This window comes from Stenella coeruleoalba (genome assembly GCF_951394435.1).
Source record: "Stenella coeruleoalba genome assembly, chromosome: 11".
Classification (NCBI taxonomy): domain Eukaryota; kingdom Metazoa; phylum Chordata; class Mammalia; order Artiodactyla; family Delphinidae; genus Stenella; species Stenella coeruleoalba.
This window is the reverse complement of record NC_137157.1, coordinates 75,377,587-75,401,431: the sequence shown is the minus strand read 5'-3', so window position 1 is coordinate 75,401,431 and position 23,845 is coordinate 75,377,587. Positions and strand designations below refer to the sequence as shown.

General features: G+C 37.6%; 1 protein-coding gene across 6 annotated transcripts in view; it reads left to right on the top strand.

Annotated features, from left to right (window-relative positions):
- Positions 1 to 23,845, top strand: part of FGD4 (FYVE, RhoGEF and PH domain containing 4) — a 199,941-nt gene that overhangs the window by 142,018 nt on the left and 34,078 nt on the right. For 5 of the 6 annotated variants that reach the window (XM_079936402.1, XM_079936404.1, XM_079936406.1 and 2 more), the window contains 4 exons: positions 2,084 to 2,591; positions 18,162 to 18,251; positions 20,228 to 20,373; positions 20,831 to 20,987. In XM_079936402.1, coding sequence (XP_079792528.1) covers positions 2,084 to 2,591; positions 18,162 to 18,251; positions 20,228 to 20,373; positions 20,831 to 20,987 — 901 coding nt within the window. Of the gene's footprint in view, positions 1 to 2,083; positions 2,592 to 18,161; positions 18,252 to 20,227; positions 20,374 to 20,830; positions 20,988 to 23,845 lie in introns of those variants that run through there. The other variant, XM_079936407.1, reaches the window with a different exon arrangement.

Below are 23,845 nucleotides of genomic sequence, written 5' to 3'. Positions count from 1 at the left end.
CAGGAAAAGGAGGGCAGTTTGATTCAAATCTTCAAGGACTTTTGGAGAAATTAGGCCTAAGGTATACGCTCCTAGAAGGCAGATATCAGCGGTGGAGTGTGTCACATTTACTTATACTGACAACCTCCAACTTTTATATGACATTTTCCCGTACCAGATTTTTCCTTTCCTTCCTGTGCTGATAAACTTTACTGTGTCTTTTTTCTTCTCTTATTGCTTTCTTACTTACTTTCTTACTGTTATTCCCTGTTCCTGTTCTCCAGTCCAGATCAGCAGTATCTGGGAGGAGTACAGTGAAGGGAGACAGTAACACACATCTCAGCATTGTCCATGGACCTTTCTGCTGTGCCCTTTCCCCACATCCCTCATGAGCCCTCACCCCATAACCTCTGCTTGTGCTGACGAAGATGCCAGCCCTGGACTTTCTTCCCACATTTTTTTTTTTTTTTTTTTTTTGTGGTACGCGGGCTTCTCACTGCTGTGGCCTCTCCCGTTGCGGAGCACAGGCTCCGGACGCGCAGGCTCAGTGGCCAGGGCTCACGGGGCCTAGCCGCTCCGTGGCATGTGGGATCTTCCCAGACCGGGACACGAACCCATGTCCCCTGCATCGGCAGGCGGACTCTCAACCACTACGCCACCAGGGAAGCCCTCTTCCCACGTTTTGTATGTGGCCTGCTCACCTGTTTCTCACTTCATCCTTCCTGTTCCAGTGTATTATTATAATGTGGGGTTAAGACTACAGAATTTAGAGTCAGACTTCACGGTTTGAACACGGGCTTTACTATTTGTTAGCCACGTTACATTGGCCCCATTATATAAGTTTCTAAGCCTCAATTTCTCTATTTGTGGGGTCCCTATTTTGGAATTATTATCAGTATGAAACAAGATAATCAATGTAAAGGGCTTAATGTAGTTTCTGGCAGTTAATAAATGTTAGCTGCTATTATTGAATTACTGTCATGATCACTATCACGATGAGTTATTCATTGCTCCTCAGCTATTTATTGAGCACTGTCACATGTCAAGTGCTGTGCTCAGAGGTGGGGATAAAGCAGAGAACAAGACGAGCACATTTTGTACTGTCACAGAGCATTAGTCTGTTTTAATTTTTTCTCGTCATTAGGTCGTAAGAATCTCTTCAAGACTGAAGTCCAGAGTTTTGTGTTTGTCCTCACTGGAATCCTAGATTAAAGTACTATATAAATATTTCCATAGGAACATTGTAATATATTGGCAGTTAAATTCCAACATACTATTAGGATTAAGCCTCTTTGAGGTGACGTCTGAGCAGAAACCTGAATGATGGGAAGGAGTAAACCACACCATTGACTTGGGGAAGATTGCCCTGGACAGAGAGAATGGCAACTACAAATACCCTTAGATATGCACATTTGCTTATTGGGGATGGGAACAGCAGGTGACTAGTATGACAAGAGCACAGTGAGTGAGGAGAGAATAGCATTTAATGAGGCCAGGGCTAGTGGGGGCTATAGTATATAGAGTCTTATAGGCCATGATCAAGATGCCAGATTTACCTTCAAGTGTTTGGGCAAACCCTGAGAGTTTGATCTTTGTGGCCAACTTGGGAAGACTAGATTGAAGGGGATCTGTGTGGAAGCAGAGAGAGAGACAAGTTAGGAGGCTATGGAAACATGTGCAATAAAATTTTTGAGAAATGTGTTCTGCTTTCCAAAGAAAAATAACCTTTGTTTCTAACCTGTCCATAAATTGAGGGCTAACTATACTTGTTTTTAAAATGTTAAGAAAGTAAAAATCTTGGGATAAGATGGCCTTATTAAATATTTCACACATCTAAGTCTTTACTAACTAGCTATATTAATAAACAGCCCAAGGAAATGTTTTCAACCCTATACGTAAAGCTCAGGCTTATCTTTATTTAAATGTTTAGCATCCTAAAAGACCGAGAGTTACTCTGGAATATTCTTACCTATGTTTCTAAAACCATCAGAGGGAAAAAAAATGTCTTCACTAAATATCCCTAAACAGCTAGAATAAATTTGTTTTTATTCTAGAACTTGTCCATGCCAACATTTTCATACTTCCTTTGTATTTTATCTTTTAGCTCATTATCAAATTACAGTGATTTGAAAAAAGATTCTGCTGTGAACCTAAATGCTCCTAGAACCCCGAGAAGGCATGGATTGACAACCACACCTCAGCAAAAACTCCTCTCCCAACACTCACCACAGAAGCAGGGAAATGATACAGATCAGTCTCAGGGTGCACAGACTTGTGTGGCTAACGGTATGGTAGCAGCACAAAACCAGATGGAATGTGAGGAGGATAAAGCGGCCACTCTTAGCCCAGATACTCCTATTCAAACTTCTGAGCCCTTGCCCGATACAAACTTAGTGAATGGAGAAAGACAGGAAACAGCCACAGACCCTGCATCCCCCACAACAAATGACTGTGATGAAAATGCTTCTGACAGTAGCTGCAGGACTTTACATGTCGGCCCACGGCTCCCCCTGGAAGAAGGAAGGGCAGACACAGAAGCCAAGGTACAAGAGAGGGAAGATGGAGAAAGCCCCCTAGAACTGGAACAGCTGGACCAGCACCATGAGATGAAGGTAAAGCATAAGTAGGAAGAAGCTTAATTTAGGCTGTACCGGGTCTTAGTTGCGGCACGCGGGATCTTCGTTGCAGTATGTTTAGTTGCGGCATACGGGATCTTTAGTTGCGGCATGCGGACTTAGTTGCGGCATGCGAACTCTTAGTTGCGGCATGCATGTGGGATCTAGCTCCCCGACCAGGGATTGAACCAAGGCCCCCTGCACTGGGAGCACAGAGTCTTACCTACTGGACCACCAGGGAAGTCTCAAGCACTGACTGACTATTCCACTATGGTTTGAAAACTATTTTATAGCACTTATGTGATGAATAAGTCAGATCACCCATACCACTGGTTGAATAGTTTTCAAGCTCTAGCTGATGATGCATGTTTTCCCTACTCTGAGGAGATATTCCACTTTTTCTTCTATGTAATTTCTGTTGATCTCTCTATTATGATTTCAAGATTCAGAACAGTGTGAAGACTTTGATATAGGAAAACCACAAACATACTATTTTTACTTACATTGGAAGAAAGTTCTTTGTTGCCCAAATGTTAAGGCTGCATCCCTAATATTTATGGTCTAAGTAACAGGAAATTATATAATGCTGAAGATCATCTTGGTTCATAGTTCATTTATAGAAGAAAAAACAGTCCCAGGAAGCTTAAGTGATTTTCCAGGCTCACAGTAAAAGCCCAGACTCCTTGTGTCCTGACTCTCAGGCCGGTATTGTGTCCTGATGCAAGAAGTCACAAGTGTAACTGCCTAATTGCAGGAAATGTCAATGAATACAGCGGCCATGAGGAATAGACTAGAGAGAAGTGAGACTGTGGCAAACTAGAAGTTCATTTCCTTTCTAATCAGAGCAGCAGTTTGATGAACCACCTGAATGGCATTTCTGAGCTAACGAAGAGCTGATTTGCTGGTGAAATATGTTCATAATCTACCTGGGCTATAGCAGAAACTTTTATACAATTTCAGTAACAAGACGATTGCATTTGTATTCTTTATTCAGGTCAATATAGTGCTTTGGAAAGATCAATAATATGGCTTTTACAAAGCACTTGGAATGTCTTGGATCAAAGATGGTATATAAGCATTATCATAGCATTCCCTGGAGTGGGGAGTTGTTTATAATTCTGAAGACAAGAAAAAAGTTTCCATTGTTTAGTCTCTCTTATATATTATAAATAACAATCTTTGTAGGAGAGCTGATAATTGAAAATCGGACAATTATAGGAAAATTTGTAAAGGATAAATCCAAGTCCTAAATCTATTTAAAATTTTTTTATGATGCTGTATCTTAAGTGGCACTAACATAGCCAGAAATTCAAAAGGACTGATACTAAAATATTAGAGTAAAAAATGATTGACTGATGTGTTCAGAACTTTAAAGTGAAGTCTATCTTATAGTTCAATTTACAGTGATCCTGAAAAAAATCACAACTAGGCAAAGAGCCAGTAGCTTATTTTCTTCCAGTTAGTGAATTAATTTTAAATGCTGACTCAAGCAGAGAAAGTTTAAATAAGGAAGTGAGTGGGAGAAAGTGAATCATACTTGGTAACAATATCTGACACATTAAAGAAACAGGACTTTGCAAAGTGAATCTCTTTACATCTTGATATAGTAGTAGATTTTAGTGTCTCTGTGTTTAAATCACAGTGAATGGAAAAGAAGTTTAGAACCAAGGAACTCAAGACTCACATCTGTCCTTTTACACTTGGAATGATGCCACCAGCAAGTATTTGTAAAACAGTAAGAGCTGTTTTTATTAAGAGAAATATTTTAATTGGTGATGATGCTTGTGGTTGCTGGGTACTACTTTTTTTCCCATGTCATATATTATTATGTATACATTTTCATAGATGAGTCTTCTTTGGTTTGGGAGAGACTTAATAGGGCTTCCTATTAAATTAGTGAGACATGGAATAGTACATCTGGTCTTTCTCCTAATGGGCATTTAAGCAGTGGTTGGCACATGCTATATGTGGGAAGAAAAAGGAAATTTTCTCTGCAGAGCTGTTGATCTAAATACTACATGAGTCTCCCATCCAAAAACGAGTATTAGAATGTAATTTCTTCATGGTAACAATGTGTTCTCTTTTGCTGCTTTAGAGTAGCAAGCATTAGTGCTTGTTACATTGCCTTTCCTTGTTCCAAAATGCAAACATAAATGTTAGCAGTGTTAAGGTGATAAGTTTTATGTTAAGTGTATTTTACCACAATTAAAAATAAACTTAAAAAAATTTTAAATTAGTAGTATATAGTAGACTAAACAATTGGAACCAGGAAATCTTGATGCTACTTCTTATACATCCACTAACCAACATTATGACCTTGAACAAATCAATTAAATCCTCTAATTAAAGGGTTCTAAAATTCTTTAGTTGAAGAATATAAACTGAGTCTGATCTTAAGTCTCTCCTTAGTGATAATAATATAATAATTCTGTGCTGTTGTATGTAGGTATATTCCTTTGTTAGCATAGCCCTCCAGATTGTCAGCTGCTTCTTAAACCATCTAATGTGTTGAACTTCTAAGATTTCATGGAGTATTTTATTCATGCAGACAACTGAAAAAAAGTTACCTCAGTCTTTATATAACTTGATATAGAGGTTTACATCAGAATAGTCTTATTGGCTTTCATTTAAACCAGAATTAAATTTAACGGACATTGTGCACCAGGAGTGGAAGAATGAGGGATTGGGGGATGGAAAGTGGGGGTACAATAGAATTGCAAAGATAGTTCAGGAAAGTAGATACATATTAAAATATATCTTGAACAATCATCATTAATAATTGAGTACAGACTTGAAAGTAGTCTCAGCTTGTGTAACTCTTTCACTGATTATCTGATGTATTTTGATCAAGAATCACTTACAGTGGTGAATATAGAATACTGTTATTTTTACCATGTAAAAGATAATACCTACCTCATTGAAACTGTTGACTCTACTATACTTTAGCAAAGCAACACTTTTCCAATGTTTAAACTTTTTGCACCAGTGATCTAAATATAGCCAGACACCTCAAAGTAATCAGATAATTCTTTAAAATCTCAGAATCAAAGAAAAATTTTAGCACCTTATGACACCTTTAGTTTTCAGCCACAATGTGTTAATGGTATCTTTAAATTAAGGTTAATCATGTATTACAGCAGATTACAGATTGAAATCTACTAAAAGGAAGATGTCATTGGGTGAGCCAAAAAGTTTGTTAGGTTTTTTCCATAACATCTATACAATATTATAAGGAAACATACTAAAATCCGTAAGGTACAGGAAAAGTAGGGGTCAACGACTATCGTAGTGTGTATGCATGTGCGCGCTCAGGGATGGTACTTGAGGGCATCAGGGGATAAAAACAGTATTATAATTCTTGTTTGTCATGATGAATTTGGGTTATCATAAATAGCTTAAACTATATTAGGAGATTCAGGTAAATGGGTTAGAATGAATTTCATTAAAAATAGTTATTTTTTCTCAGATTTGTAGGCTTCAGTGGGTGAGCTTTAGTAGAAATGCACTGTGTTGAATGCTGCACTCATCAATTTGTGCAGTGGAAATGAAAATTTCTCTTCACGGTTTTCACGAGTCTTTTAATATCCAGGTTATATTTCCATGGGTTGATTGGTAGTTTTTTCTGAGATTTATTCAAAGTATTTCCTTCCTCTGTATTTCATACAGCAAGCCAAATATCAGTGTGTAGATATGCACTTTTTAAGACTAATGTTTATATAAATAACAAATCTCTGTTATTGCCAACATAAGCTCAAAGTAGCAATGTATTAAAACTATAATAATAGCAATTTTATCAAGAATGTAAAAGAAGCAGATTTTTTAAAAGTTAATCTTTCCTTTCACCAAAAATGAAAGAAATTATGTAATGAAGTTGGCAGATAGATGAAGGTGGTGTCCACAATGTAGAGACTTATAGAAACATATATTTTTTAAAAAACGTAAATGTTTATTTCCTGCTTATTTCTGGTTTTTTAATTGCTATTTTACTTATTATGTTTTTATATAAGCCTTGAGGGTTTATAACTTTTGAACATACTCAAAAGTTAAGAAAGATAATTATCTCCTAGGGGAAAAAAATGACGGAAAAGCACATTCAGAAGTAAGTTTCAGGACTTCCCTGGTGGTGCAGTGATTAAGAATCTGCCTGCCAATGCAAGGGACATGGGTTCGAGCCCTGGTCCAGGATCATCCCACATGCCGCAGAGCAACTAAGCCTGTGCACCACACCTACTGAGCCTGTGCTCTAGAGCCTGTGGACCACAACTACTGAACCCACATGCCACACCTACTGAGCCCACGTGCCACAACTACTGAAGCCTGTGTGCCTAGAGCCTGTTCTCTGCCACAAGAGAAGCCACCGCAGTGAGAAGCCCACGCACCGCAACAAAGAGTAGCCCCCACTCGCCGCAACTAGAGAAAGCCCACGCGCAGCAACGAAGATCCAACGCAGCCAAAAATAAAAATATATTAATTAATTAATTAATTAATTTTTTAAAAAAGAAAGAAAGTGAGGCTTGATTTAAAAAAAAAAAAGAAGTAAATTGCAAACAGAAAACCAGTGGTGTAATACAAGTTAACTCACTTTTCCTTTTTCCTTCAATTTCTCCTCACTAAGTTTAATTGTATTTCTTAAAATTGTCGATTAATTTTATAGGGTGTAATATGAGATATCAAAGTTTTCTGAGAGGTAAAACATAATGCTTACTTTGCTCATCCATTTCTTATGATGGGCTACAAGTCCTTTTTTTATAAAGCTTTACTTTTTATTTTTTTAATTAATTTTTGTTGGAGTATAGTTGATTTACAATGTTGTGTTAGTTTCTGCTGTACAGCAAAGTGAATCAGTTATACATATATCCACTCTTTTTCAGATTCTGTTCCCATATAGGTCATTACAGAATATTGAGTAGAGTTCCCTGTGCTGTATGGTAGGTTCTTATTAGTTATCTATTTTATATATAGTAGTGTGTACATGTCAATCCCAGTCTCCCAATTTATACACCCCCCCCCCCCCCCCGCATAAAGCTTTAAATTTCTTTTGGTTCACTTCTTGAAAGATAAGGGGACAACTGTTGAGGTCTTGTTAGATTTGAAGGCAAGTATTAAATTACACCTCTGTTTCTTCTTTTGCCAAATCAGCTTTAATTCCAAGAAAGTGAAAGGCAACACAAGCGAAGAAATTATCCAGCTTTACTAATCGATCTTTCATTGTTGCTAGTATTGTAATGACAGCTCCAACTAAAGTCGTAGGCATTTTAAAATGATGTGTAGAATAATGGAAAAGTTTCCTCACTAACCATGTGGATAGTTCATAAATGCCTTGAGGGTAGCTTTTCATTATTCAGTTAGAATTGATGGGGAACTCAGAAACTTCTTTTTTTTTTTTTTTTTTTTTTTTTGCGGTACACGGGCCTCTCACTGCTGTGGCCTCTCCCGTTGCGGAGCACAGGCTCCAGACGCGCAGGCTCAGCGGCCATGGCTCACGGGCCCAGCCGCTCCGCGGCATGTGGGATCTTCTCAGACCGGGGCACGAACCCGTGTCCCCTGCATTGGCAGGCGGACTCTCAACCACTGCGCCACCAGGGAAGCCCCAGAAACTTCTTTATGTTGTGGTGACTCCGTTTAGTATTTTGGAAAGATATAAGAAAGAAATGAGAAAAAGTGTGCTTCAGAGAGCCTGCACCTGAATAAAACCACCTATTGTTCACTTTAAAAATTCAGTATGCAGGCTCACTCTCCTTGGTGCTGGAAACAGAAATGAACAAGGCAAGCCCTTTCCACAAAGCCTCAGTCTGCTGAGGGGAGAAAGACATAAGTAAATCAGCATGATATGTTGCAAAAAGGGCTTGGGAAACACAGATGAGAAAAAAGCTGTGCCTGGAGGAATGCTGGTGAGGGGCAGGCTGCTGAGAAGCAGCAGAATTGGGCTTGAAGGAGGAGTGGGAGGTGCTGGTGGTCGAGAATAGGCAGTAACAGGGAGGTAGGGAAGATGATTGCATCTAGGCTGAGAGCAGGTGTGAGAAGTAGAAACAAGAGGGTAGCTGCCGTGTTTAGGGGTTTTCTGGTCTCATAATAGAGGCCAGAAGGGCTAGTGAAATGAGTGTGGGAGTAGAAGGATAGGCTTAAAAAGAAAAGGTAAGCTAAGGATAAATTGCAATGGGTTTGTGTGCCTAAGCTGTACTTTTTCCCCTGAAAACAATGGAGACTTTTTTTTTAAAGATTTTTTTAAAGTCTGAATAAAAATTAATAATCCTTATAGAAAATCAAGAAAATGCAGCAAAGAGTAGAGGATACAAAATCACTCATAGTTCTACCACCCAGAGAAAAATGCTTTGATATCTAACATTCCAGCTTGTTTTTCTCAGCTGATATTTTAAAAAAATATATGTCAGTAGCATAATGTATGGTCATTCTGCATCCTGTTTTGTAGGATTAAACATAGGTATTTTCCCATGTTATTTCAAACTTTCCATAAGCCTAATACTATCTGGCCTAAGAGGCATTTAATTAAAGCATGGAAGTGACATGATTATACATCTGTGGGTTTTAGAAAAATGACTCAGATGAAAGGAAAAACAGATGGAGCAGGGAACATGGTTAGTAAGCAACTGTTGTAGTCCAGGTGTGAAAGGAAGAGGTCCTGGACGAAGCAGAGGGTTAGGGCAAGGGAGAGAGATTGCTGAGAACTGCGTGGCTGGATGTAGAGAATGAGTCATGTTCAACTCCGAGCTTGGATGAAGAGGCAGACGGTGTACCATTTACTGAACTACAAGAGAATAGAAAGAACAACATATTTGGGGGGCAAAAAAATTAATTGGATTTAGACATAATGAATTTAAAGGACTTGTGGGATGTCCAGATAAAGATACCTAAAACAAAAATGGAATATTCTGGAGACATTATGGGTTATTGGTTAAGGATGAAAGCTTTAGAATTAAGAGATGAGTTCCAATCCCAGCCCCATTACTTCCCAGCTATGTGATCTCAGACACTGCACTTTAGTATAACTCTGCAGGCCTTGGTTGAGATGACAGACAAGAAGGAAAGTGATTGTGTTTGGAATGAGGGGAGGGAGTAGAGTTGCTGATTAGGTTACTTTTATGCTACTCAGTTTATGGTACCTGCAAGACATCCATTTGGAGATATTAATTAGGCAGATGAAATATGGATCTGGAGCTCAGGAAAGAGGGTAGGAATGTAAAAGGATGTACATAAGCATGTGATTAATATTGCCGAAATAGAATGTGTAGGAACCAGAAGAAGGCCAAGAACTGAGCCCTAGAGAGCACAAGCATAATCGAAAGGGGAACATAGAGATTTGTCTGAGAGGGGAAAGAAGAAGAGAGAGCAGTGTCATGAGAACCACTGGGGTTGAGAGGGTGGGAGACGGTGGGGGGGTGGTATTGGTGAGCTTGTGAGGATGGTCATCATTTAGAATGTGGAACTAGAAGTTAACCTGGAGACCTAGGCCTTTACTGGCACATTATAGCTAAGTAGCTCAGTAAACCTGGGTATTCAGATTAAATACAGTGAATCTATATTGCACATATACTGTGTTCAAGTCACTGCAGTAAATTCAAAGAGGAAACTACCAGTCGAGAAGGAGGATTAAGATAAATAAATGACCATTACTTAAGATATCATGGGGTAAAGGGGAAAGGAGAGCTCAAAGATAAAGCCAAGGTTTGGAGCATGGCTGAGAGGATGAATTACCTGTTGTTAGCAGAAATGGAGAACTCAGGCAGAGTCTGGAAAGTCAGGTGCCTGGAGGTCACAGGGTACACAAAGATTCAGTATGGGTGTGAGAGAAAAGGAAAGGTCAGATCTTGAAAACACAGTGGTTGTTGTATGTAGCGTAAAAAAAAAACTAAAACAAAACAGAGTGATACAGCATAACCTGGTGGTCAGGAAGATAGGCTCAAGAGCCAGACTCTCTATGTTTGAATCCCAGCTCAGCTACTTACCAGCTATGTGGCCTTGAGCAGGTCACTTAAACATCTCTGTATCTCAGTTTCCTCATCTGTAAAATGGAGGTAATATTACCTACCTCATAACATTTTTACAAGGCATAGATCATTAAATAGTTGTAAAGTACATAGAACAGTGCCTTGAAACAATGTGAGCTGTGTTTGTTAAATAAAACATGAAATAAAAATCCTGTTTCCTCATTTGTAAATCTAGATGAATAGATTCATGACCTGAGATGTCCCTTAATAGACCAAAATTCAACATAGCTTACCTGCTGAAGATCCCAGCCCCTCTCTCTCAGTTCTATTTTAAACTAAGGTGCTCCCTTACAGGATACACAGAGATAAGTTTGCATGCCTCATGCCATGTGAGGCACTCACTACTGTGTACAAAGTTTTGACTCTGGGGAATCATCACCAGAAATATTTATGTGACCTTATTACTTTGATATTCTGCCTAGGCTTCGGATAGTTTAATTCAGTTATTGATTGTGAGTCTATATTACATTTTCTTGGTGTCTGATCTTTAATTTCTGCTAAACCCAAAGGACAGTTTAGTCTAATATATACTAAATTGGGTGTAAGAAGAGCAAAGTTCTTCTCTCTTTGCTGTCACTTCCTGTCTGATCTTGTGCAAGTAACCAAACTGTCTCAGTGCAGGCTCTTTCTCCCTCCTCCCCACCCTCTCTTAAAAGGATGTAATTTAAACCTTCAGATTAAAAGCTCTCACTTGCCTCTTCTCTTCTTTCGAATTGGGTAAACAGTATAGAGGACATAGATTTGAAAAATATTGGTGCTGGTCACAATTAGGCTTGGATTTTGCTCCCAAAGCTTCCTGAAGGATCATGTTAAAGTACCAGACTGTTTATGCTTGTGACACTATATTATGCAGCAGGGATAGGAATAATGCCTGCATGTCATAGTGGGCGTTCTCTTTTTCTTGTAATGTGAACCTGGTGATAAATTTCTTCCTGATTACAACTCTTCCCTGAGACCACGTGACCTTACTTATGGCATTATTGCATGATCTTAATAGAACACAAAATCTGTGTTTTGTTCCCTTAGCTTTTCATTTTCTTGTTCCCCAGATCCAGGGGGAGTTCTCTTAGTTAAAAGGTGGTAGCAGAGTACGAACTTTGTTTTCACAGACCTGCATTGAATCCTAGCTTAGTCACTTACTAGCTGTGTGACTTTGGGCAGGTTACCCAGCCTCACTAGGACACAGCTTCCTCGTCTATAAAATGAGGGGATAACGCTACCTGCTTCATGGGAGCATTAAGAGGGTTACATTAGATAATTCATGTGAAGAACGTAGAATAGTGCCAATAAATAGTGGGAGTTGCCCCTGTCACTCACTTATGATATAACTTCCCTTGATTACCTTGCTCTTCAGTATACTGAGAAAGAATACTGGAATGAAGGTGTCTAACACAAAATTAAAGATTTTAAGTTGTGTTTTGAGATGATAGACTAATTATGTGACATTTAAATATCATTGTGATCTAATCTTTAATTATCACCTGGAACCACACTGAAGATTTTGATGTCTGTAAATACATTAAAAAATGACATATCAAAATGTTGATGCATCTCATGAATTGTGGTACAAAATCAAGTGTTTATTTCCTAAGTTGACTCATCTTGCTATGAGAGAATGGACTTTAGGGAATGCAGGGACACATACCTATACAAAACCACATCTTCCTTCTGCATGGTAGAATACAGTTAACTGATGACAGATTTGGATAGAAATTCCGCACGAGCAAGAAACATCCATTCTGGTCCTATAAAACATGATAATTTATATAGATATTATTTTAAATATAACATATGGAATATGTTATAAATATACATATGGAAAAGGCTATAAGAACTTTTAGTAGTTTTGATTCAGTGTTTTTAGGGGAAAAACTTCCTGCTTAAAATGAAATCACGTGAGAACATGTATTGAAGAGTTATAAAGCATAGTATCAATATCTGATTCCTTTTTAAACAGTTTAAGATTCTGCCCTTAAAGCATCTTTCAGGAAACAGTTACTCACTGGCATTTGTGAAATTCTTTTCAAAATATCTACTCCCCTGCTTGGGGTTTTGAGACATGTGCAGGGCGTATGGCACTAAGATTCTGAAGAGTGAATTGCTGGCTCCACACAAGCATTTTCTGCCTATACAGTTAATGAACTCTGAGAGCTGCTCTTTGTCCTGGCTCCCGCCATATGGAAGAGTCATGCCAAAAGGTCTGAAAAGACCTGCAGGAGCTGGTGACATCTGCAAGGAAGGAGGCAGAACTGACACTGCAATGCTTCATGTGCCAGTGGGTACAGTGACTAATAACTAGGCTGACCCTAACCCAAGTGAAAATGGAGCAGATCTCTACGAAAAGATTCTCAGAGGTATAAAGGTACACAGTAATAGCCTAGGAATGCATTAAGCAGAGAGGAGCAGGGGAAAATAAATTGTATAGTCTATTAGTGTAAGAGGAGTGTATCTTACTTTCTCAGTTCTGATAGTTTAGGTGTACTCTAGTATATTTTTGTTTGAGGCAATACTCTGAGAATCAGCTTTCAATAGAGTATATATTTGCAGGTAAAAAAAGAAAGAAAACCAATCCCTTTATTTTATAGAGGAATATCAAAAGTAAGATACTTTTTAAATAGCATAGTTATAATTATTTTGAAAAGTCAAGCCTGTGTATTCAGCTGCAAAAGAATCCAATGGGATTACTCATCAAATCAGTATTGTGTAACCATTATTGTTTTCCAAAGAATCACAAAAATAAATGACTTCTTAGTAAAGTGCTATTTTAAAAAATATCAGGCTACAGCCCCAATGTACCAGCAGCTTTAAAACTACTTTGTGCATTATTTAAGCATAAGTCTGATAGAGTAGTTGACCCTGTACATTATAGGTAAGTTTCAGAAACTAAACTAATTTTTTAAAATTTGGAAGCCATCATATTGTTACATCAAATATGACTGAATTTTTTATACCTGATAATTATTACTAAATGCTAAAAAGTCTGCTTTAAATAAAATTTATGTTGGAAAAATAATCAGTATATAAATTAAAATGCACATTCCATTTTTAAGTGGATAGTTGGTATTTTGTTAGTCTGTTCACTTGTAGGCACTTAATACAATCTTGGTTTTTGTTGCAAAGAAGGGTTAGAATGAGAGCCAACTATTTACTGAAGAGTTACTCAAAAATCACATACTCTCTTATGTGAATAAAATCTGATTCATTTGGGTTCTGTGTGAACTTGGGCAAGTTTCCTGGCCTCTTTGAGCCTTGGATGTCTTATTTTAAGCTCTGGAATTTTGTTTTGTTGTGTGTGTATACTACCTATAAAATAGGAATAATAATGGCACCCATTTTATAGACTTGTAAGGACCAGTCAATCTGTGTAAAATACTTTTAACAGTCTGGCATATAACAAGCAATGAGTGAATAATTGTTAGCTGTTCTTATTATGGTGATGCTATTATTGTTGTGATTAACCTAAAGAAAGGCTCCATGAGTCTGTGATGTCCTCACTTCCACCACAAAATCCCTAGTAACTTTTCACAAACCTTATATGTGAGTGATTAAACCATATGTCAGCAAGTTTACTTTGTGTTGACTTTGGCAAGGTCAGGGACCTAATGTTAGAAGACCATCTGTGTGGAAGAAATATAGCTTTTACTAATAACTGCTGGCATACCCTTGGATTTTGCAAAATATGACCAGGATACCCACAATTTGCCACGTTCAGCTAAAGTATAATTTGCGGTCAGCAAAAAGATTGTTTCTTAGAAGCTTCCTATTTAAGATCTCGTAGGATATGGAAGACCTCTGGGGTGACTTCATTGCATAGCAATAATAGACATTATGACTTATTGTTTAATGAATTCTCTGACTTACAAAAGATGTATTATTTTATCATGGCACAAAATCTGCTGGATTGTTTTCTTTAAAGATATTAGCTAGAACTAGAATTAGAATATACAAAAGAGTATAGTGGGTCAAAAAGATATCTCCACTGTTAGAATAAAATGAAGGGCTTGAAAAGAATGAACTACTAATAACAACTTGGATCGATCTCAAATGCATTTTGATAAAGCAAGACTCAAAAGGCACATGCTGTGTGATTTCATTTACATGACACTCTGGAACAAGCCAGATCAACAATTACTAGGAGCTGGTGGTGGAAGAGGAGTGGGGTTGACTGCAGAGACCTAAGAAAAGTTTCGATAGAAATGTTCTGTATCTTGATTGTGGTGGTGGTGACATGATTGTAACCATTCATCAAAACTCCTAGAACTATTCACCAAAAGGGTGACTTTTACTAATTGTAAATTTCATCTCAGTAAATCTGGCTTAAAAAACCAAAACAAATGGCTGTAGTGTTGGTGCAGGTCAGTATTTCCTGTGAGTGTGTAGAACAGCATATCACTTTTTCTGAAATGTTGATGTAATTCTTATGTATTTACTTATTACACTTAATTACATCTTTGAAATTCACATTTTTAGTTCATTAAGTATTTTACTTCTCTATAAATAGTGATTGTCTAAAAATTTCTTGAAAGTTTATCAGTTTCATGGAATATACTACATATGTTTCTTAGTATTTAAGTTTTTTATATTAATCAGGATGCTACAAATAACACCAATATTACTCGACCTGGCTTAAACAATAGGAAGGAAGTTTATTGGCTTCATCTCTGTGGTTATGGGATGGCTGCTTATAGCACTCAAGACTACATGTACCCTCATTTACGTGGAGCAGCAAAGAGAGATCTCTTTTTTCATGGTTCTTCCTAAGAGTAGGGAGCCTCCTTTTCCAAAGCTGCCAGTGCATATTCCCTTGTGTCTCATTGGCCCCTGAACCTATCGCTGTATACTCCTGAGTGTGACACCATTCAGGGCTCCCCTTTTGATCTGTGGATAAGGTCAGTTTCCCCAAAGAAAGGGCTACATAGTAGGTAGACGCACTAACCAAATCTGGATACCATTAAGAGATAGCGGGGAAGGGATGCCAGGTAGGCAAGCAACAATGCTAGTACTTTACTCTGAGTTTAAGTTAAACCAAAACTTTGACTAATTATGGAATTTGACTACTACATAGTTGTTTCTTTTAAAATATTTATTTGGCTGCGCCGGGTCTTAGTTGTGGCACACAGGATCTTCGTTACTGCATGCGGGATCTTTTAGTTGCAGCATGTAGGCTCTTAATTGTGGCATGCGGGATCTAGTTCCCTAACCAGGGATCAAACCTGGGCCCTCTGCAATGAGATCGAGGAGTCTTAACCACTGGACCACCAGGGAAGTCCCGATTACTACATAGTTCTTATTTCAGTGTTTCTGAGACCACAAATTATTTAAACGTATTATATTCCTTTACCCTAAAGACTTCACATAAAAATACCTCAGTTCTGTAAGAAGCAACGTGGTAACTTACCACGTTAGAACATATATTGCATATAAAGCATAAAATAGATGTCATATGTGTTTAACACAATGAAGCATTTATACAACTTAATAGCATTTTATACATAGTTTAAAATGTAGCATTTACACAAATCAGACACTGGTTTAAAGTACACTTTGGTCTGCTTTGGTACTAAAGTTTTTACTAAACTCTTATTATATTTCGTAGTCTCCTAGAATGAGAAAAGTATTTCAGTAAAGTAACTAGGTAGAAACAACTCTGGATGGTACACAGAGTCTGGATTTTATCCTGTCAGTGAGAAGAGTTCTATTGAAGAATTTTGGGTTTTCCTATGGGAACTAACATTAGGTGAGCAGAGCAGAGTTTTTGTTCTGTTTTGTTTTTTAATTTTATTTGTTTATTTATTTTTTGGCTGCGTTGGGTCTTCGTTGCTGTGCGCAGGCTTTCTCTAGTTGTGGCGAGCAGGGGCTACTCTTCCTTACGGAGCACAGGCTCTAGGCATGCTTGCTTCAGTAGTTGTGGCTTGGGGGCTCTAGAGCGCAGGCTCAGTAGTTGTGGTGCACAGGCTTAGTTGCTCCGTAGCACATGGGATCTTCCTGGACCATGGATCGACCCTGTGTCCCCTGCATTGGCAGGTGGATTCTTAACCACTGCTGTGCCACCAGGGAAGTCCCCAGAGCAGAGTTTTAGAAAAATTCCTCATAAGATAGTATTCAAGGTGGGTTAGAGCCAAAAAAAATAATGGAATCAGTTAATTGGGCAACTAACTATTGATTGGCCTGGGCTTGAGATAAGGTATGAGCAAAACAGGGTGGCAGTCATGAGAGCTTAAAAGATGGATGCTAAAGACAAAATGCCATGAATAGGAGTTGGTGGCTGACTGGATTTTGTGGTAGGGAACTAAGCTTAAAGTAATTTAAGTCAGCTAACTGGAAAGGGATGGAACCATTGCTAGGATGGTAAGGTTGGAGGGTGGTGGTAGAATGGAGATTTTACAGAAATGATGAGTTTGGTCTTAGATTGACAACATGTCAGAGTGGTAATAAATGTCCAGCAATAGTTAGTCATGTGAGACTGCTTCTCATTCGTTCATTCAGTGATATTTTATTGAGTGCCAGTGTTTTATTGAAGCACTGCAGTAGATACAAGAGATGGAGCAGTTAACAACGAAAAAATGTTCCTGTCCTCATGGCACTAGCAAGGTTATACAAAGATATTTAAGAGTTAAGTAAATACAAACTGAAGAAATATTAAAGTCTAGATTTAATTAAAAGTAATATAGATGGAGGGAGGTGGGTGTGAGAATAGGTGAAAGATTAACAATGAGTTGATGTTGGATCTTGGTGATGGACACATGGGGGTTTGTTTTACTATTTTCTTTACTTCTATATATGATTGAAATTTTCCATAATAAAAACAGTTTTTTTAAGGTAAAAAGTTCTGTGCATAGAGCTAATAATTAAACAAGATCTTTGAGAGAGTGATAAAAACATGTCCAAAGAGTAGCCTGAGAGAGGTAGGGGGAAAATGAGGAAAGTATAGTGTCTGGGAAGTAAAAAAGATAAAAGAAGTTTCAAAGAAAAGGTGGAAGATAGTGTTAATCGATACAGAGATCAAAGACGTTATCATAGATTAAATCTAGCTGTTTTCTAATTTTGTTCATTTCTGGTTGGATGTTCCTTGATGACTGAAAGGAATTGGGTACCTGAGAAGCTTAGGAAAACTTTTGATGAAACCATTTTTTTTAATCAGTTTTTTAAAAGTTTTATTTATTTGCTTGATTTTGGCTGCATTGGGTCTTCATTGCTACAAGTGGGCTTTCTCTAGTTGCTGTGAGTGAGGGCTACTCTTCATTGCGGTGCCCGGGCTTCTTATTGTGGTGGCTTCTCTTGTTGCAGAGCACAGGCTCTAGGTGCACGGGCTTCAGTAGTTGTGGCTCGTGGGCTCTAGAGAGCAGGCTCAGTAGTTGTGGCACACGGGCTTAGTTGCTCTGCGGCATGTGGGATCTTCCCGGACCAGGGCTAGAACCCGTGTCCCCTGCACGGGCAGTCGGATTCTTAACCACTGCGCCACCAGGGAAGTCCTTGATGAAACCATTTGATAATATTTATTACTTGAGAAATACTGTACAAGCTTTATTTCCTGATATGTGAATATCTGTTCTGTTTTCAGGAGACTAATGAGCAAAAACTTCACAAAATAGCCAATGAACTTTTGCTTACAGAAAGAGCTTACGTCAGCCGACTTGACCTCTTAGATCAGGTAATATTTTCCCTTTCAGTATTTTATTTTTTGGCATTATACATCATTTTAACTTAGTAATTTAAGTGTTTTAGAAACTGCAAGAAGGACCTAGCCATTTTTGGCAAGTGAAAGCTACTTCCTCAAGGAGATCTCTAACATTTTCAGCTCTATCAGTGAATTCATTAGGTATAAAGTTTTCATAATTCATAAAAAACAGATTGAAGGACTCTCTGTAGGAGTCACAAAATGCATTTATCTGTGTCTTTCAATCCTAAACACTACTCTGTTTCTTGCCCACTTACTGTGATCCTGAAGGCCGTGTTAGTAAATAGGAGATTCTGATGCTGGCATGAATACATCACTGATTCTTGTCTCACTTGCTGTTGTAAATGATCTGAATTCCTGCAGTCATAGGGCCAGAAGGAATTTTGAGAGTTCGCTTGTTCGGCCTTGCATAAAACGTTCAAAACAGTGCCAGGTGTAAATATTTGTTGAATATGTGAAAAACATTTTGTACTTTCATCATGGTAGATGCTTGTGAATCATCTCAAATATACATTTGCAAAGAAAGTTTTAAAATGCATCATTAAGAATAACTGTTAAACATGATGGCCTCTTAATCCTGTTTCAGTGATAAAAGATCAAGATAATTGGTAGATTGTCTGCTGATACAGACTCCTCTTATTAAAAGATAAAGTTGCCAACTTTGAGTAAATTAGTTGCAAGAAGATGTCCCGCTACTGCAGTTGGAAAAATGGAACTTCGTGGGAGCAGGCCATCCTGGGCACACCTTTTTATCAGTTCCTAGAGCAGACTACATGCCTGTTAGGGTGGACCTTAAGGGTCCGGATTAAGACTTGTGTTCTCTGAGATAATGTGTTTGTGACTCAGATACTCATTTTCCAAAGAATTTCGCCATAAGTCAATCAATTCATGTTGGTTTGTGCCTTTGAAACAATGTTTCTCCTCATGGTGATTACAGACCTGAAACTTTTAGGTATTCCCGTAGTAGAAATGTGTTTTTTCCACTTACCAAGTTGCACTTTTCTTTTTCTTTCTTTTTTTTCCATCCATATTATCTTGTCAGCTACTGTTGCTGACCTTCTAGAATTTAATCATAATTACTAAAATATCCTATTGGAGTCTCTAAGGACATAATTTGGTATTCTTTTTGCCTCTCAAGAAAATGCAATGGAGGTGAAATTAGAAAATAAACAACCATCTGGACATTATGAAAGAACAGACCTCCTTCTGCCTACATTTAACAGAATGGCAATTAAGAGGTATAGTAGCCCTACTAGAGTAGAGCTAAGACCGCAAAATTTTTTTTACTGTCTTTAAGATACCTGTTATTATGTACAAGAGAAGATCTTTTGATCCTCATTTCTGAGTTTTAAGTTACCATGCATTATTATTTACTAAAGCAGGAAAACATGTGAGAACTGAAATACTCTTTTGTTCATGCATTGACCACGTATTTTTTAAGCACCTTTTCTACTGTGAGAAGTAAATCACAATGTTCTACCTCCCCAAGGAGTGTACAGTTTTAATAGGGAAAATGAGATACATGCCAACAAATTATAATAAAGGGCAATATGTAATATGTGCCATAGAAGTCACTCAAAATATAAAGAGGAGTGGAAAATACCACAGTTACTATGCATCTGTATAGTTTTCCATCTTTTAACTCTACCTATGGATAGGAAGGGTAAATCCTGTTACCCTCAACTGGAAATTCTCTGGAACAGAAAAGATTAACATCCCACAGATAGAGGCATAGCCTAGGTTAGAGTCAAAGCTTCCTAATTCTAATTCCTGGTTCTTCTTAAAGCATATACTCACTCCTACATTTCAAAAATGATTGATTTCTTGAATCACGAACTTTTCCATTTATTCAACAAAAAGTTACTAAGAGCCCACTATGTGCCTTAGCACAGTGCTAGATGGTTAACCAATAACTTTGAAGTAATGTTTGCATTAATTCTCTTATTCAGGTATTTTATTGCAAACTACTGGAAGAAGCAAATCGAGGCTCATTTCCAGCAGAGATGGTGAATAAAATCTTTTCTAATATTTCATCAATAAATGCCTTCCATAGTAAATTCCTATTGCCAGAGCTGGAGAAAAGAATGCAAGAATGGTAAGAGGCGTAGATAGCAAATAATATATCTAAGGCAGTCATACTAGAAGCTGTGTTATTCAGCTGTTAACTTGAAATAATAATGCTACACAGAGCTGTAAACAAACATTTACGCAAAGTTTTTATGTTAAAGATCACTGAAAGACCGTGTGGTACATTTTTGTCTTTAGTTGAAAAAGGTTTCATCTCTCCTTTCCAAGCTATAGTTTGATTAGTGGAGACAAGATATTAAGGGTAATCTGGAGCTTCAAGATTTCCAAGAGTAAAGCATCTCTCTTTACTGTGTTATTCCTAAACTCCCTGTAAAAAGGTGCTTTTTCGCTTTCTCTCAATCTCACAGCAAAGTGGATCTGACAAAGCACAGGGTACGTGTAGAAAGTGATTACTTCATTTGGAGTCCTGTTAATTCACTCATTCTATAAGAAATCTTAACAACTTGTTTCTATGTTTTATACAGGGAAACTACCCCTAGAATTGGTGACATCCTTCAGAAATTGGCCCCATTCCTTAAGATGTATGGAGAATATGTGAAGGGATTTGATAACGCAATGGAATTGGTTAAAAACATGACAGAGCGTATTCCCCAGTTCAAATCAATAATTGAAGAAATTCAGGTAATAGGACTCTTTTGTTCAAGGCTATAATTACTTTTTCTGTACAAATCATAAGGTCTTCTAGATCTAAAATTTAGATTGAGAGATTTGAGACACCTGGCCAAATTCCATTCTGGTCTGAATTATGCAGAAATCATCTCTGCAAAGTTAAAATATTTATTGAGCACGTGCAATATACTGAACAGTGAATTCTCCATTTGCTTTTGAGGCAAGGAAAGTCTGGCTTTATCAGGGTCCACATTAATTTACAAAGTAAGTTCCCATTCAGCTCTGTGTCTCTCTTGCTTGCTTTCAGAGGTTGAGATGTTGGAATGACTATAAATGAATGTAAAGAATGATTGCTATAAACCCTGACATTTTAGAAACATAATTACAGTTGATCCTTGAACAACGTAAGGGTTATGGGTGCTGATCCCCTGTGTGTTTGAAAATCCCAGTATAACTTTACTGTCAGCCCTCCATATCTGTGGTTATGCCTCATGGATTCAACCAACCATGGATTAGTACTGTAGTACGCGTTTACTGAAAAAAAAAATGTGCATATAAGTTGACCTGTGCAGTTCAAACCCATGTTCAAGGATCAACTGTATTCTGTTTTATTTCATTTTGGGGTGTTTTTTTGGTCATTTTATATATGTGTCCTGACTTTTAAAATTTCATCAAACCTGGATAATACATTTTAATAGTATCATAGTAATTTCTGTTTGATTCTCTAGTCAAAACTTTTAATCATTTCTTCTTTGCTGAAGTTTAAATATTGAAAAGGAATTCTTTAGATCACATAAGGTTATTTGGGTGGGGATTCTTTTTTTTTTTTTTTTAAGATGTTGGGGGTAGGAGTTTATTAATTTATTTTTGCTGTGTTGGGTCTTCGTTTCTGTGCGAGGGCTTTCTCTAGTTGTGGCAAGCGGGGGCCACTCTTCATCGTGGTGCGCGGGCCTCTCACTATTGTGGCCTCTCTTGTTGCGGAGCACAGGCTCCAGATGCGCAGGCTCAGTAGTTGTGGCTCACGGGCCTAGCTGCTCCGTGGCATGTGGGATCTTCCTGCACCAGGGCTCGAACCAGTGTCCCCTGCATTAGCAGGCAGACTCCCAACCACTACGCCACCAGGGAAGCCCCTGTGTTACATAAATATTTTTATATGTTTTTTAAACTCATTAATATAGTGATATGATTACTGTTTTGTACAATTTTATGTCTTTTAAAGAAGTTAAGAGAATATTAAAAAATATCTATACGCAGATCAATGTGATGCTGACAACATCAACAAAAGAAAAGACAAAAACCACATGATCATCTCAGTAGATGCAGAAAAAGCATTTGATAAAATGCAACATCGATTCATGATAAAAACTCTTACCAAAATGGGTATTGAAGGAACATATCTCAACATAATAAAAACTATTTATGAAATACCCACAGCCAGCATAACACTCAATGGTGAATAGCTTGAAAGCCTTCCCACTAAAATCTGGAGCAAGACAATGATGCCCATTCTCACCACTTCTATTCAACATAGTATTTGGAAGTCCTAGCCACAGCAATCAGACAAGAAAAAAGAAATAAAAGGTATCCAAATTGGAAGAGAAGTGGTACAATTGTCATTATATGCAGATGACATGATGCTGTATATAGAAAACCCTTAAAGACTCCACACAGAAACTACTAGAAACTGATAAATGAATTCAGCAACATAGCAGGATACAAGATTAACATACATAAATCTGTTGCATTTCTTTACACTAACAATGAAATATCAAGAAGGGAAAGTAAAAAAATAATTCCTTTTAAAATTGCAGCCAAAAAAAAAAATACTTAGGAATAAAACCTGACAAAGGAGGTAAAAGACTTATATTCTGAGAATTATAAAACATTGATAAAGGAAATTGAAGATGATTCAAAGAAATGGAAAACTATCCCATGCTCTTGGATTGGAAGAATTAATATTGTTAAAACAGCCATACTACCGGAAGTAATCTACAGGTTTAATACAATCCCTATCAAAATACCCATGACATTTTTTACAGAGCTAACACAAATAATCCTAAAATTTATATGGAACCATAAAAGACCCAGAATTGCCAAAGCAATCCTGAGGAAAAAGAACAAAGCTGGGGGCATAACCCTCCAAGACTTCAGACAGTACTATAAAGCCACAATAATCAAAACACTGTGATATTGGTACAAAAACAGACACGTGGATCAGTGGAACAGAATAGAGAGCCCAGAAATAAACCCACACACCTATGGTCAGTTAATCTTCGACAAAGGAGACAAAAATATACACTGGAGAAAAAACAGTCTCTTCAGCAATTGGTGTTGGGAAACCTGAACAGCTGCATGTAAATCAATGAAGTTAGAACATACCCTCCCACCATACACAAAAATAAATTCAAAATGGCTTAAAGACTTAAATATAAGACATGACACCATAAAACTCCTAGAAGAGAATATAGCAAAACATTGTCTGACAGAAATCGTACCAATGTTTTCCTAGGTCAGTCTCCTGAGGCAATAAAAATAAAAGCAAAAATAAACAAATGGAACCTAGTCAAACTTATAAGCTTTTGCACAGCAAAGGAAACTGTAAGCAAAATGAAGAGACAGCCTATGGACTAGGAGAAAATATTTGCAAGTGGTACAACCAACAAGGGCTTAATTTCCAAAATACACAAATGGCTCATACAACTCATAACAAAAAAGCAAACAACCCAGTCAAGAAATGGGCAGATGACCTAAATAGACATTTCTCCAAAGAAGACATACAGATGGCCAAAAGGCACATAAAAAGATGATCAACATCACTAATTATTAGAGAAATGCACGTCAAAATTACAGTGAGTTATCATCTCACACCA